Here is a 16,668-nt window from a genome sequence, read left to right as displayed (position 1 = left end):
GAATTTGGCACTCGGCCAAATCCCTAAAACAGGGAAAACGGGTGAAAGAAAGTGCAAAACGTAGGGAAACGTAGGGGAAAAAGCAGTTTTTAATTAATATCTCGGCTAATTAAAGTCGCACGAAGATGCCGATGGTCAATCCGGCGAGCCACGGGCATTCTGAATCCAACGGTACCTTCCGCTAAGCTCTACACCCAGCCGTTCTTGAGAAGATGATGTTACAAACACACAAACAGACAGAGGCACACACATTTTAATAGTATAGACTAGCGGGCAAGCTCGCCAGCTGAGCGGGCTGAAGCCCATTACTTCAGGGGACGGATGCCTTCGTGGTATTCGAAAGTTGAACCGAACTAACAGTGTACAGCGATTTTACGTTTGCTGCGCCCGCTTTATTAAAGTATGCATGCAGTATTTTCTCCATGCGGAAAATCACGAAAACACACATGCAGCCAGCCCGCTCGCCGGGATTAGAAAGTTTGACCGAACTACCAGTGTTCAGCGAATTAACAGCTTAGCCGCTTGTACGAAGTGTAATCGCGAAAATTTTCGGGCGTGATATTCCAACAGTATACTCGTTAAAATTCCTTTATTTAAATGCTTTTTGGTAAACTCCAACTTCTGTCTATAAATTTTATACTTAACATCTCTTTCGTAATTATGTTTCATAACAGTAAATATATACTGGCATTTAAATGCCTGTAAAATTTTAGAAAACATTTAAAAGCATTATTTTACAATTTTCTCATTCTCGGAAGTAATACTTTTAACTGCGAGCAAACCTTTGATCTTAGTCGTAACTGTAACTGCTTTCGGCGGCGTTTGTTTACATTTTTCAAGCGTGAGTTTTCGTCAGTTATCTTTGTTTACCTTCTAAAAATGTTCTTCGAAGGGTCTTCTAAGACTCTTGATAATATTTTAGTCGTGAATTTGTTCTATTTTGATTATACTGGTAAATTTCTTTCGTTTTACGTATGCTATCATAATGCATACTATTAGCAAGTAGTATCATAAACCCAAAGCATCAGTGGTTCTAAAATAAAACTCGTGCATGTGTGAAGAATATTCATGGCAGATGGTCATTTGTAGATGCTGTTACTGCAGAAAAAATTGCTGACACTTAAAAAATAAATCTCCTTTAGTGGATATGACAAATGATGAAAGTCCAGCGTGAAAATCAATTGTGAATACAACTGCGAGTGTAAAGGCAGCTGAGTTGAAAACAACTTTTCAATCTACATCAAATTCTAATCAAAATGTGAGTGAAATGTGTTCCTATATTTTAATGAACAGCGAAATGTTTGTTGCATAATGCTACAACAGTTCTTCAGATGTAATATGAAAGGGAATGTTTGGCAATGAACTCATTTGCAAATTGTATAAGAAGGTTTTAATTTTAAAAAATCAAAAATTGTAAAACCAAAACTTGCAGATTGTAAAATTGCTGGTAAATAACAGAATTTAAATAATAATATGTGCAATGCTACGGAAATTCTAAGAACAGATAACAATTATCAAAATATTTTGAATAATTAGGTAACGACCACAGGAAGCGTCATTTTTACTTCCGTGTGTAAAGTAGTGGTGTAACGTATTCAGCTACGGCAAAGCACTCGAGTGCAATCTGCCTAAGGGGAGGGATGCCTTCTTGTCGGCTTTTTAAAGGAAAGTGGCTCGTATACGCATGGGGAAAATAACAAAAACACCCATGCAGCCACCCCGTTCACTGGGATTCGAATGTTGGGTGTTTGTAAAAGACGCAACTTTGTGGAACAAACTCATTTGCTCATTACAGTCCTATCCCTCGAGTATATCAAATATCATGTGAATCATGCCCATGTCTTGCATCTGCTGCACACCTTGTTTCATCATTGTGTGGATATAGCTCATATTGTGTCAATAGTGTTGTATGTGTCCAATATCCCCTGTATATACATTTGAAAATATATATGTACATACATATAAACCAAATTAGTTAGTCGCCTGTTTTTATCGCATTCAAAATAAATAAATAACAGAAAATAATTTTTAAAATCTACCGAGTAAGTATTGCAGATGGGTGGGCTGCACCCACTCAATTCTTTGCTGGTGTCTAAAATAGTTTCTGTGTGAAATTTGTGGAAATATTTTGTATTTAAATCAAAAACAGAAAAATAATTTTAAATCTATGATTAAAATTGTTTTTCTCACTTTCATTATTATTAACACGAAACCGAAGGGACTGAAGAATTTTTTCGTGTTAAAGGATATTGAAAAAAAAAAAAAAAAAACATATTTTCAACAAAATTAAGTTTATTAGAGTACATTTTATTTGCACAGATATGCATATAGGCATGTATTTAATAAAAAATCAATGAAACAAAATCATCCACAAGAACTGCATTATTCATTTCGTTTTCTTTGTCGGAATCTGCATCAATGATATTTTTTTAGCTTTGAACAAACTCCAAAATATCCTTGTCCCCAATTATTTGGGGCTGTACACACATTATCATCAACTACTGCAACTGTTGTTCTTTGGATAACACAGTAGGGCAGCACACAGAAACTTTTCCAAACGTTTCATAAAATGTCAGTCGTGTGAACCCGTAAAATATTTTACTGTACCTACGTGTATAAAAGACACAACTTTGGGAAAGACACTACAGGCCTATCCCTTGAGTATATTAAATATCATGCAAAACAAAATATTTTATATGAATGAAATCAGTTATTGCGTCAATAGTTCAAAGAAAAACAGAAAATAATTTTTAAAATCTACCGAGTAAGTACGCCAGATGGGCGAGCTACAATCCGTATTTATCTGAAAAGATATAATAATAATAATAATAATTTCTTAGTTATAAGTTTATATTAAACACAAAAACTTGAACAGAAAAAAAAATGTAAACAGAAAAAATTGGTGGGCTTTTGACGGCATAAACTGCCTGACACCTAGGGTCTCCTCTGCAACCTCATCGACCAGGGGGTTATTTTTTCTCCCAGGTATCAGCCCCTTCCCTGGTCTGCTGTTACAGAATCATAGACAAAATTGCATCACTATATATAAATATATATATATATATATATATATATATATATATATATTGATGCAATTGTATATACATATATACACACACGCACAATTAAGATATATATATATTTGTATGTGTTTACAAAAATGCAAGCAATAAATAAGAAAAATTATTTACAAAAATTTACATGTTCTATGTACACCTGAAAAGAAAAACATTTTAATTTGAATGAAATCATTTCTATATACACCTGAAAAAAAGTATTTACAAGTTCTATGTACATCTGAAAAGAAATGTATAAAAACATTTTAATTTGAATCAAATCATTTCTATATACACCTGAAAAAGAAATATTTTTATGTGATTGAAATCACTTCCATACATACCTAAAAAAGAAAAATACATAAAATGTTTTAAAATTAATTAACGCAATTGTATGTAGACCTGAAAAGGAAAATTTATAAAAAATATTTACAACATTGAAAAAATAATACAGCTTCCGATTGCCTAACTACTCCGAAATTCCACTTTGTAACAACAGACATAAAAGCCGACTAATGCATCATTCTCAAACTGTTTCAGCTTCATCTTGACTTGCTTCAATTTATCCCAGTCATCCAAAAACCTCAAATCTTTTTCATTTTTGCTTTGGCTTGATTAACTTCATTTTGTGTTGCAAAAATCTCACTGTTTCAATGTCTCGAGTAACTTTTTTACTGCAGAACCTCCCTGTAAACAATATTTCTTGTGAATACTTTAGAACATGCGGGTATCAAACGGCCTTGCTTCTTGGTGTCTTTCACTAAAACACGAACATTCCTCATAGACGAACATCTTGAAAAAGCTACATAAAGCATTCCGTGACTGAAAACTGGTTGCGGTAAATAAATTCCAACTTTCTTAAGCGTCTGTCCCTGTGACTTATTAATAGTCATACAAAATGCAAGCCTGATGGGAAACTGTCTTCGCTTGAGCTGAAAGGGGAGGTTTGAATCTGATGGTGAAAGTTCAACACGTGGAATGAAAACTCTCGATCCAGCATTCTGTCCAGAGATGACTTCACAATCTAAAACGTTTGGCATAATTCTCTTCACAATGAGCCTTGTTCCGTTGCAGAGTCCAACCGATGGATGTAGATTTCGTAGAAGCATAACTATAACTCCAACTTTCAAATTCAGACGATGAGGTGGCATTCCAGAAGGCGTCAGGCTGTGGATGAAATCCAGCTGATACGTTTCTTGTTCTTCTTCGTCATCGCAAATAACCGAGTCTGCACTGTAGTGCGTGAAAACTTGACCTGGAAACGTGGAAAGAATTTCTTCATTAAGCTTCAGAGCTTCCTCGTTCTTTGGACATAAAATCGCTTTACTGGCCAAGTCTTGTAAGTCGAATTCATTACCGCAGCCAAACATTTCTTCTACAATTGATCTGTTGACCACACACAAAGATGGAATTTCGATAACGTCTTCGTCCAAGCCACTGTCATTTCTAAGACGACCATCTCCCAACTGCAGAAGCCATTCTGAAAATTCTTGTTCTTCCGGATTCAATCGCATATTGGTGGAAAGCGTGCATTGTTTGAAATGTGGCCACAAAAAGGAATTCCTGATGCAGCTCTCGATCGCAGAAGTTCGGTTTCCGTGTGGGACAACAGGTAATGTTTGTCTCCAGTCACCTCCTAAAACTAAGGTTTTACCGCCAAAAGGAACATCCAGTCCGGTCAAGTCTCTCAGCAATCTGTCGACAGCTTCCAAAGCGTAATGAAGCGTCATGGTGCATTCATCCCATATGAAAAGTTTCGCAGTCTTCAAGTACCTTCCTTCAGCGCTATCTTGTCTCACACGGCACGAAGAAGTTTCCAGAAGTGGAACGGGCAACTTGAAAGTAGAGTGTACAGTTCTTCCACCGGTCAACAGCACAGCAGCAATACCTGTCCACGCAACGGGAATGGCAACGTGGCCCATTCCTCGAACAGCATGAAGGATCGTCCTAAAAAGGAAAGTTTTTCCAGCTCCGGCAAACGCATTAACACAAAATGTCTTCGGTGTGTTAGGATTCTCATCTCGTACAGCTTCCAAAACCGAGTCGTAAACTAATTTCTGTTCAGGATTCAACATCCCGTTCAACACTTCGGCTTGTTCGTTTTCATATTGGACATCGAACTGCGGGACTTCGAGAGAAACAGCATCAGTCAATGTTGGTTGCGGGAGACCAAGAGAACATAGCGAAACATTGTGCACTTCTAACTGGTCTTCTATACTTCTCAGTGCAAGGCTGAAACTGTCTTCTAAGGAGTAAGATCTCGCAAAATCTTCAGAAAGGGACTCTTTCAATTCATTCCACAAAGCGACGGGTTCCGCAGGGTTGCAGAAAACACAGATGAAGCAAAAAAGCTGTCTTAGCTGCGGTGGCATTTGAAAAGCCGATGCTTCTGCCAGAGTATTTTTCCATTCTTCGTCGTCTTGCAGTAGATGCCTCGCACGGCAGGCTTCCTTGAACGTTGAATACTCCACACCTTCGTAAGTTCTTAAGTCGGCAAAACTCTTCGCTCCTTTAACGTGACACAGCAGCAACCTCAGATGGAAACGCTCAACATCTTTCGGGCTAACAGAATACATTCTTGAAATGATGTAATCTCCAAGTCTAACTCGTGTCTGCCAGGCGTGATTCCTCCAGGTTAAATGTTTAGGAATTTCGGCATACAGGTAACCATTCGCTTCGGGAACTGTCCTGTTCAGTTCAAACCATCCGGTGAGCATGGTATTTTTCTCGGCAGCTCTCTGGAAAGCATTCCTTTCTTCGGATTCGGCAAAATAGACGTTCTCTTTAGTTTCTGCCTGAAACGGTTTCGGAAATCCTTTCGAACATACACCATCACTCATGCAGGGAGAGTTTCGATTCAGTTCACCGCAGGGTCCGTGAATCATCGATGACTTCACAATGTTGTGTAGCTCCGGATGTCGAGTAGCATCTGGAAGTTCAGCACGCACCAGCGAGTCGATGCACTCTGCATCTCTTATTTTGTCTTCTTCCGCTAAAAACAACAAAAGGTGCATATGAGGCAATCCTCTCTTCTGAAATTCGATGACGTGTATATCTGCAATGGTCGCACCTAAGATGTGATTCTTTGTCAAATCTTGCATCAAAGCCGTTTTCTTCAGGTCAAATACCCTCGAAACGATGTCCGGGCGATCGTGAGCCTTCTGTCCTGGGAATAAGTTTTCTGTTATTTCCGGCCATTTAGGGTTGCACGTGAAAGTCAAAAACAGATCCGGTTTACCAAAGTCGCGCACAATGGCCATCGAGTCCTGATAGTTTTGCTGCATGCAGCGAGGGCTTCCTATAAACGTTGACGGAAGTATAACCGGTATTCCAGGGCGGACGCCCGTCTCTTGACCAACTCTGTAAATGTGATCGGCAAGACCCATGTAAGTTTCCACTCTCAGATTCGTCTGATGGCTCCGGAGGTACGCAATCCTGTTGCCTTCAACTTTTACGTATGCATCCACGAGATACTGCTGAAACAATTTCCGGCCATACAAAATCGGGTTGTAGCAATCTCGTCGTACGGACACCCTGTGACTGTAAAACTGTAACTCTGTGTATTGCTGTCCGACTCTGAATCCTTGCTCGCCGTGAGGAAAGAAAAGTACGTACGTCATGGGTTCCAAGTTGGGATTTAAGGTACTGATTTTGATGAGACCGCCACCTCTCGGATGGATCACGATGTCTCGGTTCGATGGAGGAGCGCCGTCTGTACTCTTGAAGACGACTGCAACTTCATTTTCTTTCGGAGCATTGTAACGTCCCCTGTGCTCGCCTGCAGCAACACTTTCACCCTTGATGTAGATGCGGATATCCGCAGCAGTTTCGGCACCTTGCTCTCGTACAGTTTCTTCTTCGAATTCCTTCAGCATCTTGTAGGCTTCCGCATATGGATTAACGTTCCTTAAAACTGTGTCCAACTGTCTCAGGAGTTCGGCGTTCAGGGCAACATTTCCAAATATGTTCATTCTCTGCCTGAGGGCTTGATCCGAATCTAAAATGTACAGCTGAGCATACTGTTCTTGACCGGGATGAGGCGGATGAAGGTGGCTCGTTCGATGATATATGGCACCGTGAATCCTGAAGCAGTAGGGACCCGAACCCGAAGGCATTTCTATATTGGCACCCAATGAAGCAAAACTGAGCAGGCAGTTGTAAGTACGTATGTTGGCAAAAACTCTTCAGAAAACGGGTGGTTCCCATTCATTAAATTGTGCCATTCTTCTGGATATCTTCTTTCAGCTTCGACAATTTTCCCATTGTTACAGCAGTGCATGTATCTTCCTCTTGCATTCCTTTCTCCCGTAAAGAACAATCCGTTGCAGAGATCGCAGGAAGCTTCCATTGAACCGGCGCTGTGTTGCTCAACATAAACTTCGAGTCCACATCTTCCTGCATTGTGAAGAGTGCTGCGTGAACGTTGTGCTGCATTCATGCGTAGCCTGTCTTCTCGTACGGACATTGTTTCTTCGGATAGGACTTGTCTGTGGCGTGCAGCGTCTCGCGTTCTTCGTGTAGCAGCGTCCTCTTCCGACTCTTCCGCTCGAACTTGACGATGACGATGAGAGTCCAGTCTGTGCCTCCTACTGGTTTCTTCTTCACTTTCTTGAGCACGCAAATTTTCTTGACATTGGGATTATAAAACAAATTCATAATAAAAATCGCTGTTGTTAGTTATCGAAAAATAACCAAGATGTGATTTTTGCGTAAATGTCACTAAACTATACAAATTGCTATTATCCATCACACTATAAATGTTTCTTTCATGCGAAAGTGTCCCTTTTTCGATTTCTATGAACTGTCGTGTGTCGAAATACTATCAGAATCTTGTCAAGCGAGCTTCTGAATGTAAACAAAGAACACCCCATCTGGTGACCCAAGCTTCGTTGTAAACATTAGAAACAGGGTAATATTACAACTTGGTAAACATTAAAAGAGTGTGGTTGGAAGCAGTGGTGAGCTGAAGGGAGCGATTTCTAAAACTTGTATTTAATTTGAAAGCCCACGTTTACTTATTTACTTATTCTAAGAAAAATACATGTTTTTCGTGTCGTAATCGAACTTTGATCTGGTATAATTTTCTTGTTCATGGCAAGAAAATTACCACATCAACTCAGCAGAAAGGTATACAGTTAAACACTATAATGAAACTTATAAATGCAAAGCTATGCGTTATTGAAGAGCTCCAAGAAAATGGATTTATAAAAGTTAAAGCAAATAGAGGAGATAGAGCAAAATAATTGTTTATATCTTTAGGGGGTGCTGTTCAATCTACTGATACCAGATTATAGTTTTGTTTTAACTATAAAAATGCAATTTTCTTATGAAAATAGAAATGAATTGATTTTAGAAAAAGAAAATTAATTAAGAACAATTTTTTTAATGTTTTCATAGACATTGCTCTTATGTCGTTGGCAGAACGATTACAGCAACTGTTTTGATGCATTTATTGTTATTTGTGACATTAGGAACTTGCCAAGAAATGAGGAATATCTGAACAGCAGTTGTAAGAAGCTTGTAGATGATTAAAGTAAATAAAACTTAGATGATATAAATGCCATAGATCACGCTGCTGAGTTAGAATTGCTATCCCGCATGTTATCATCAGAAACTGCCAACAGCTGTTTGACAATACTTCGGCACACTTAAGAAAAGAACTTGGAAGATATTTTCTTAAATGTGTCAGTTTCAATGAAAATTTGTTGTGCATACCAGCATCAGTAACCTAGGCGATACGCAACTTTCGAGGGCAAAGGTTGATCAAAAAATTTCCTATGATCTTCACTGAATGAAGAACGATCAAAAGAACTTTAATAACAGTAGAAAGGCAGATTGCACGTTCAGTTAATTAAAATATATGCTATTAGAAAAACATGAAATGTGAACATTCAAGAATTGTAAGAAAGGAAAGCAATTATACATTATGTGATTTTATATGACAAAATTATAAGACAAATTATATGAAAAGTGATAAAAGTTTTTAAAAATAAATCAAATTAACAATTTAAGTAAGCAAAAATGGATTAGAAAGAGGTGTGCTGTAGCATATACTATATTGAGGTAAGTTTTATTTTTTATACATTTTTATACATTTTAAAATTTTCCATGTAGAAATTCTTAAATGTTTTACGATTTCGAGTTTAGTGAAAATATGCTAGATTTTTATGCTATATTTATGCTATATTTATACTATATTTGCTATATTTTATGCTGTTCGCTTAATATTATATAAGTGTTATATCGCAGTTTTTAATACATTTGTGTTCTATTATTTTGAAAAACTATTCGTAAGTAAAAAATATTAAGGAAGTGCTAATAATAAATAAAATAATTAGTGATAATAATGTATTTAACAATCTGAGTAACCATATAAAGTATAATATTAAAAGAGTATCCCATTAAGAGGCCTCAATCTCCCAACTACCGGCGGGTCGCGAAATTTCTGAAAACGATCTTGCATGTACGTTCTGTATCATAATTCTTGGTTTTTCATTTTTTCATAAACTAGTAGGCGTGCCATAACTTAAAAAGTGTTTAAGCATTAAATTGGAACATTAACTCTGAAATAAAATCTTATTGTTTTATTTTTTTATAATTTTTAAAATTTTAACGGCTAATTCTTCTTTGAGGTATTGAACTGCAATCTGGAGTTTCTAGATTGCTATATTTTGTGGCCTATGAACTCTTAAAATATTTTCTCATTTCAGGAAAAGCTGTTGTAAATTGGGTGCAGTACTCAGCCTTTGGAGTTCCACTGCGAAAGGCTAATGCAACTGACAACCGAAATTTTCAAACACCGCCGTGAATTTGAGAGAGCACGTGGGTCTTTCGATTTGCCTAAACTCAGTCAAGGTCAGATACGCGAAGTTTAAGACACCAGGGGCGCTATCTCCGCGGCAGGCGATAAGAGTCGGATCCCGAATCCGCTGCAAGTGATGGAGAAGCAAGCGGATAAGTTTTCTTTCATATGGGTTATTCACAATTTCAGTATGTGCCATGAAGCCAAAGGCGAGTATTTTTGCAGCCCAAGTTTTGTTCTGAACTTTTTACCTGACGTAGAATGGTTAATAAAGTTGTATCCTCGAGGAGACTTCCGTGAAAATTCCATAGCCATTTTCATCACCCGAAAAGATGACGCTCCTGAAAAATATAAAGTAAAATATTCTATTGAAATACTTGATTGCAACGGAAAGATTGTTTACCCTACTATTAACAGCATCTGCACGTTTACTCTTAAAGGTGGTTGGGGTGCTTCGACTTCTATTGAAAGAAGTTCTTTTTGTCGCTTGTTAGTACATGATATACTGGTCATAAAGTTCTCTTTTGAATCGATCTGTGAGATAAAAGAACAAGGAACTTTTATTTCACTTTCTTACAAGAATGGATTGCACACAGACTTCATATTACGAGCTGGCAAGGCAATTTTCAGTGTCCATAGAGCTATGCTATGGGCGCGATGGCCAAAACTGGCAGAAAAACTGAATATAGAAGGGACTTGCGAGCAAGTTTTGGATATTCCATCGAATGTACTGGATGCCCTTATTCAGTATATTTACACTGGGAAAATAGAATGCAATGAATCTAAATTACCATCGGAAGCATACGCCGCTGCTGTGGAATACGGACTTCCCAGTCTGTGTTTTATGCCTGTCTTAATCCAAAAAGCTCAAACCCGCATCAGTACAGAGAAAGTATCGTTTCAGTGGCCAATAGCGAATTTTCCCAACCTTCCGAATAATACAGTATTACATAGCCCTGTATTCACTGTCGGTTTTCACCCTTCGGGTATATGGAATTTAATCTTTGAGATGCGAGACGTGGTTTTTAGTATTTCCATTTGTTGCAGAAATTATGTATTTGGAAAGCTGCCATGTTTCGTAAGAAGTAAAATATCATTCAACAAAACTGATGAAAATGAACTTTTTTCTGAAAATGAACACCTCTTCCGAAGGGATGAAAAATGGGAATGCGCAGAGTTTTCTCGTAGCTATCCTTTAATATCAAAGAATGCTGTGGTACTTAAATGCGAATTTAAGTTTTCGAATTGTGATTATGCTTCTGAAATTATGGAATCCTCGCGTGCTTTCCCCTCCTCTACGAATTACAGTCATTTCCAAAAAGATCTTCGCAATCTTTATAGGAGTGGAAAGTTAGCCGATGTTAAAATTGTAGTTGATTCGAAAACGTTCTCCGCGCACAAATTTATTCTGTGCGAACGATCATCCGTATTTTCTAGAATGTTTGAAACCAAAATGAGGGAATCAAAAAATAGCATTGTTGAGATATCTGATATGGATTCTGATGTAATTGACGAAATGCTTTTGTTCATGTATTCTGGGGACACAAGTAAACCATTGGAAGAAACCGCTACACGACTGTACACATTAGCCGACAAATACGATATTCCAGCACTTAAAAAGAAATGTTCTTCCTTTTTAAAATCGAGTCTTACCATTAGCAATGTATGCGAAGTTGCCCAGTTAGCTGATTTGCATTCTGATGACGATTTACGCGAATGTTCAATAGAATTTATTTGGTTGCATGCAAAAGACGTTTTCGCAACCAATGACTGGAGGGAGATGTCCAAAGGAAACCTGTGTACAAACATTTTAGAAAAAATCATACTTCATAAAAATCCTAACAAATGAAGTGAATAAAATTTCACAGCATGATTAATGAATTTTACTCTTTTAAAATATAGTAGCGTTTAATAATAATTTTGAAAATAGATTTCTGTTAAATTTTGCTTTGTAATAATAGTGTGCCAGATAAAAATTATCTTCTTGTCTAATGCGTAATTCATAAACTTAAAAAACTTACAAATGGAAATATATTTGAGTTCGAGTGTATGAAATTTATTATCATGGTTTTGGATCAATGCTGCATTTATTGAATTGCCAAGTTTCAGAAAATAATCAGAAATTCGAGTTTTATGTTTTACCATTTATGTATGTTTTAGCATTAAATACTTTAATCTAGTTGCAAAAGTTTGTCTGGGTATGTTAAGGCAGCAGTTTTTTTTCCATAAAATAATTTAATTGATATCTATTGATTTTTATCTAATCCGGTTTGTAAGAAGGTCAGAGAATTGCACAAACTCGGCATTGCGCACTGCCTTGACTTTGTCCACATACACATCGATCTATTTTTACTTAAAAAATAATCAGGAAGCTAAAAGCAAGTTAAAACTATCATGGTAACCAGAAATGGGGTTTCATCACCAAAATTGAACAAAATTTGTCGCCATTCGAAGGAGCACCCAATTCTACACTAAAGCCAACTCATGTATATTTCTCGCTACAATTCACTGCATTATATGTTTATCAGTTTTTGACCTCAAGTCGTTATATTTAAAGAGGCTTATCAAAATGTCGACGCAGCAAAAATATTTCGAACTAACTTATGCATACCTCATTGAGGCTCTGGCAACCATTCTTCCATGAAATTCATGGAGAAGACAGCAACAACTATTTTTTGCAAGAACAAGGTCTAGCTTTTTGGAGGGAAGAAGTTCTAAATTTATGTTTGCTTTCATTTCACTTACTTTTGAGCGTTTTATGACATTACAGTTTTATTGTTGTAGATGAACTCAAGATAAAATTCGTAAATTAATATACATTTGTCTCATAAATATGAAGAGAAAAGTCAAAATTCACCTCACAGTATTCATTCATAAAGCTTTTTTAATTACTTTACTGACATATGTGGAGATACTTCGTTTTCAACCAGACAATTCATATATTTAAGATAAACTACATATATTCTGACATAACAAAAATCAGTGGAAGTAGTTATTTTAACAGATTTTGCTATTAACAGATTTGCTTTCAAGAAACAATAAATCTAACGCTGATGGATATTAAAAAAAAAAAAAAAAAAATTCGTGGAAAGAATTCATTCTTAAGGGAAGCTCCACAGTTGATTACTTATTTTACTTGCTTTCATTGTTACTTCCGGAAATAGTCTTTCAGTTACTGCTGAACAAAGCGCAGTTTCTTCGTAACTAGAGCTTATGCCTCTCGGGACGGTTCCCAATTTTGCTGCCTCATTTGATATATATAAAAACAAATAACTAAAAAGATGTTAAAATGACGTATAGGGAAATACATTTAAACTCTGAATTTATTTTTGAAGAAAAATTTTAATTTCAACGTTTTAAAACTATATTATTATTATTGTTCTCAAAAACATCGATCACATCGTAGAAGTGGACTTGATTGTTGAAGCTGCTATAATGTAGACAGTATAGAAAGATTTCTTAAATGCAAAATAAACATTTTTAGATTTTAAATACTCCTTAAATGTAAAATAGACATATATAGTTCTAAAGTACTTTCTAAATGATTTTTGTTTAGAAAAAACCTTCTCGCAACCAGCAGCGTTTATAGCATCTATGAGGAAAGGTCGCATCATTAAAGTATTTGGAAATTCGTTCTGAAGATTGTAGAATAAACTGAAAAAATTGAAAAGATCCAACCTTCCACGTTCCTATTTCTTTTTCCCTATCAATAACGGAAACAAAACTTTGAAATATTTCTCTCTTAATAATGAATTCTTCGTTTTTAATGTATTTTTCATCATAAATTAAAATGCCAGAAGATATCTCTGCCAAGATTTTCATAAATATTTTCTTCCGTTAAGTTTTTGAAAATTTAAGGAAAGTCACATTGTAATGTAAAAACAGTCCAACTTGTATATTTATGTACGGGTATAAGTGGGTGGAAAACCAGAATTTCATCATAGTTGGCACAGCTATAGTTCCGCCACATTAACTGTGTATTTTAAGCCCAGTTTTGAGGAAGAACACCCCGGGCAGCGGTCCGAGTGTCTCCCAGTCCTCTTTCCCTGCGATCACCCTCTCGAATGACTATCCGCTCGTAGTGTATTTTGAGTGCCTCCTTGCCGCGCAGACACTACACGCTTACAAACATCCATGCTTACTCCGGCATTCCAACTGTGGCCCACTGGAACGGCAGTCAGCGTTATTAACTTCTGTAACGGCTGGGCATCTGATTTGTAAATTAAGAATTTAACTTCAAACATAAAATAGAGGAGGTATATGAGCGGCTGAGCTCTAAAATCGCTGAACAGTGTAATACGACCCTGAACAGTGTAATACGCCAGTTCAAATCTGGCGAGTGGGCTTGTTACATGGAAACCTACGTGTTTTCGCCCATGTGTTAATGTATACAAGCAAGTATTCCGTAGAAAGTCCTCCATGAAAGCCTCCCATCCCTTAGATAGATAACTCTTTGAGTGCTTTGCCATAAGCGAAATAACCCAAAATAGATACGCAAGTATTTTACCTTAAAATGTTTTCATGTTTCTTATATTTGTTTTAGAAGCGTTTTTAGCATTCTTTCCGAACGGGGTCGGTATTGACCCCCTGGGGGTGGCTGAAATTTTAAAAGGCTCCAGTGATGATCAAGGGTTCGATAGCTTTATATGTATCTTTTGCTAGGTTCTTAAGTTAATCTTCAGTTACCTTAATTTCTGCGTGCCAGAAATCTATAGCAAAATTACATTGATATTTCTGAGTGAGATTTTATTTTGATGTGACTCTTTCTTTGTCCATGGAATTTTTTAATTTGTAAATTTGAAACGACTATTTGTCACTGCAAATTTTTAATTAAAATAAAAATTAATAAAATAAAAGCTTCATCAGACTGGCCTTATATTGCCCTTCGAGTAGACAATTTTCAAGGATAGAAAATTGCACATATTTTACCTCGACCTTTATTTTCAATGAATGACACGTTTCAGTACAATCTTTTTGTAAAATGGCCAGTGGTTTGGAATGAAATGTCATTATTTTTATGTATTATTTTAAATGTTTTATAAGCATATGATTTTGAATGGCAGTCATAATTAAAATATTATATCTGAGTTCACGTCCTGCATGATTATTTTTTAGTTAAAATAATCAGAAAGAGTCCCTTTTCAGTAAAATTACGCATCTGCTTCTACGCATTAAACTAAAAGCATCTAAGATAATATGTAAAAAGATAGTTTTTTTTTTTTAAAGAAAACATGTTGATTTACATAGTTTTCATTTTAAACAGAACAAGAATATTTTTTTTTTTTTTTTTTTTGCTTTCAGAAAATTTATAAATTTTATGGTTTTATTTGTAAAAAACTGTAGTTTCAGCTTCTCAATTCACAATAATAAACAAAGATATGCTCTGAATTAGCTCAATCATTGCCAGATGTACTACTAGATAAATGTAGAATTCTGGTTTATCCAGTTACACTACTGTGAAGAACAAATATACTGTTTGTTTAAATGATTCATTTACCTTACCAAACCAGTTGTATGGCAAAACATTTTCTTCACCTTGGACTTCACAGGGGAAAAAAAAATGTTTCTGTACCTCTTTTCCTTGCCATAGAACTTTACAATGTTCATTATTGCATATACATGCAATGAAAGGGACAGAATCTTGCATTTAAATTTATAACTTATGGAACAAGTCATTTTTCACATTTCGATATGCGTTCTGTTTAATATTCATGCCAGGTTTAAATAGTATGTGATTTATATTATTTATTTATAGCTGTATGTACGCGGATCAGATGATTTTTTGGAGTATTGGAATGTTCTTTTCATTTTATTGTTACAGCATGTTTAATTTTTAAATAAAGTGTTGTGGCAATGATGCGTGTATGTGAGGAGATGTACATAGTCCTTATTCATTTTGCATATTGTGTTATTAATTTTAATTCTCCTTATTATATTCTATATTGGTCTTATTCATTTTAGTAATATTCATGAATTCGCGCTGATTGCGTGACACAATTATTTTAATGCATGTTATATGTTAGTGCATATTTCACAATGAAAGTATATTACATAACTCTATTAATATACATCATCAACATATTAAAACATCTTTTGGATGTAAGAAACACAATTAACCGCCAAAAAATCATAAATTGTTTAAGGGAGATAGTTAAATGCTGTATGTTACCGCACTTAAAATTTTCAGAATTACAGCTAATTATACCATGAACTGTTTTGCTTTATACCCACATCATAAGTACCTTCATGGTAATACAGCTTTCATGCAGGTGAGAAATACCGTGACCGCCTTAGTGGAAGAGAGTCGAGTCGGCAACTGTGAGAATGAGTCAGTCATTCAGAGATCAAGCAGAACTTTTAGAGTTCTGGCCACCTGTGCAGAGACGCCGAACACTGGTAGTTCGGTCCGAGGTTTGAATTCCGCGAACGGGCTGGCTGCATGGGAGTTTTCGTGGTTTTCCTCATGTGTAACGTGTATACGAGCCAGTTTCCCTTAGAAAGTCCTCCACGAAGGCATCTCTCCCTTTAGGCAGATAGCCCTCGTGTGCTTTGCCATAATTGAATAATCCAATCCAATCCAATCCTGGCCACCTGTGCACTGAAGGCTATTTGGTTAATAAGATGCAGCTTGATTCTGATCAGTGCAGAAGAACGATATGTACCTAGCACTCGAACAAACAGAAATAGCATTTCACCTCTTGGCTAAGTAGCATTTGCATATTCTACAGCCAGCATGCAGCTTGAAACAAGAAGCAACTAAAGTCAAGTGAAGTCAAATAAAAATTTGAGGACCAGCATACTTTCACCCAC

General features: G+C 36.3%; 1 protein-coding gene across 2 annotated transcripts in view; it reads left to right on the top strand.

The window, feature by feature from the left end:
- Positions 1–15,695, top strand: part of LOC118204128 (speckle-type POZ protein B-like) — a 129,472-nt gene extending 113,777 nt beyond the window's left edge. For both annotated transcript variants that reach the window (XM_085821715.1, XM_085821714.1), the window contains one exon: positions 9,767–15,695. In XM_085821715.1, coding sequence (XP_085677841.1) covers positions 9,995–11,707 — 1,713 coding nt within the window. In that variant the 5' untranslated portion in view covers positions 9,767–9,994 and the 3' untranslated portion in view covers positions 11,708–15,695. The remainder of the gene's footprint in view (positions 1–9,766) is intronic.
- The last annotated feature ends 973 nt before the right edge of the window (positions 15,696–16,668 follow it).

This window comes from Stegodyphus dumicola, chromosome 8, assembly GCF_044657685.1.
Source record: "Stegodyphus dumicola isolate Sdum_Otavi_A_Nest chromosome 8, ASM4465768v1".
Lineage (NCBI taxonomy): Eukaryota > Metazoa > Arthropoda > Arachnida > Araneae > Eresidae > Stegodyphus > Stegodyphus dumicola.
This window is presented reverse-complemented; position numbering and strand designations above follow the sequence as displayed.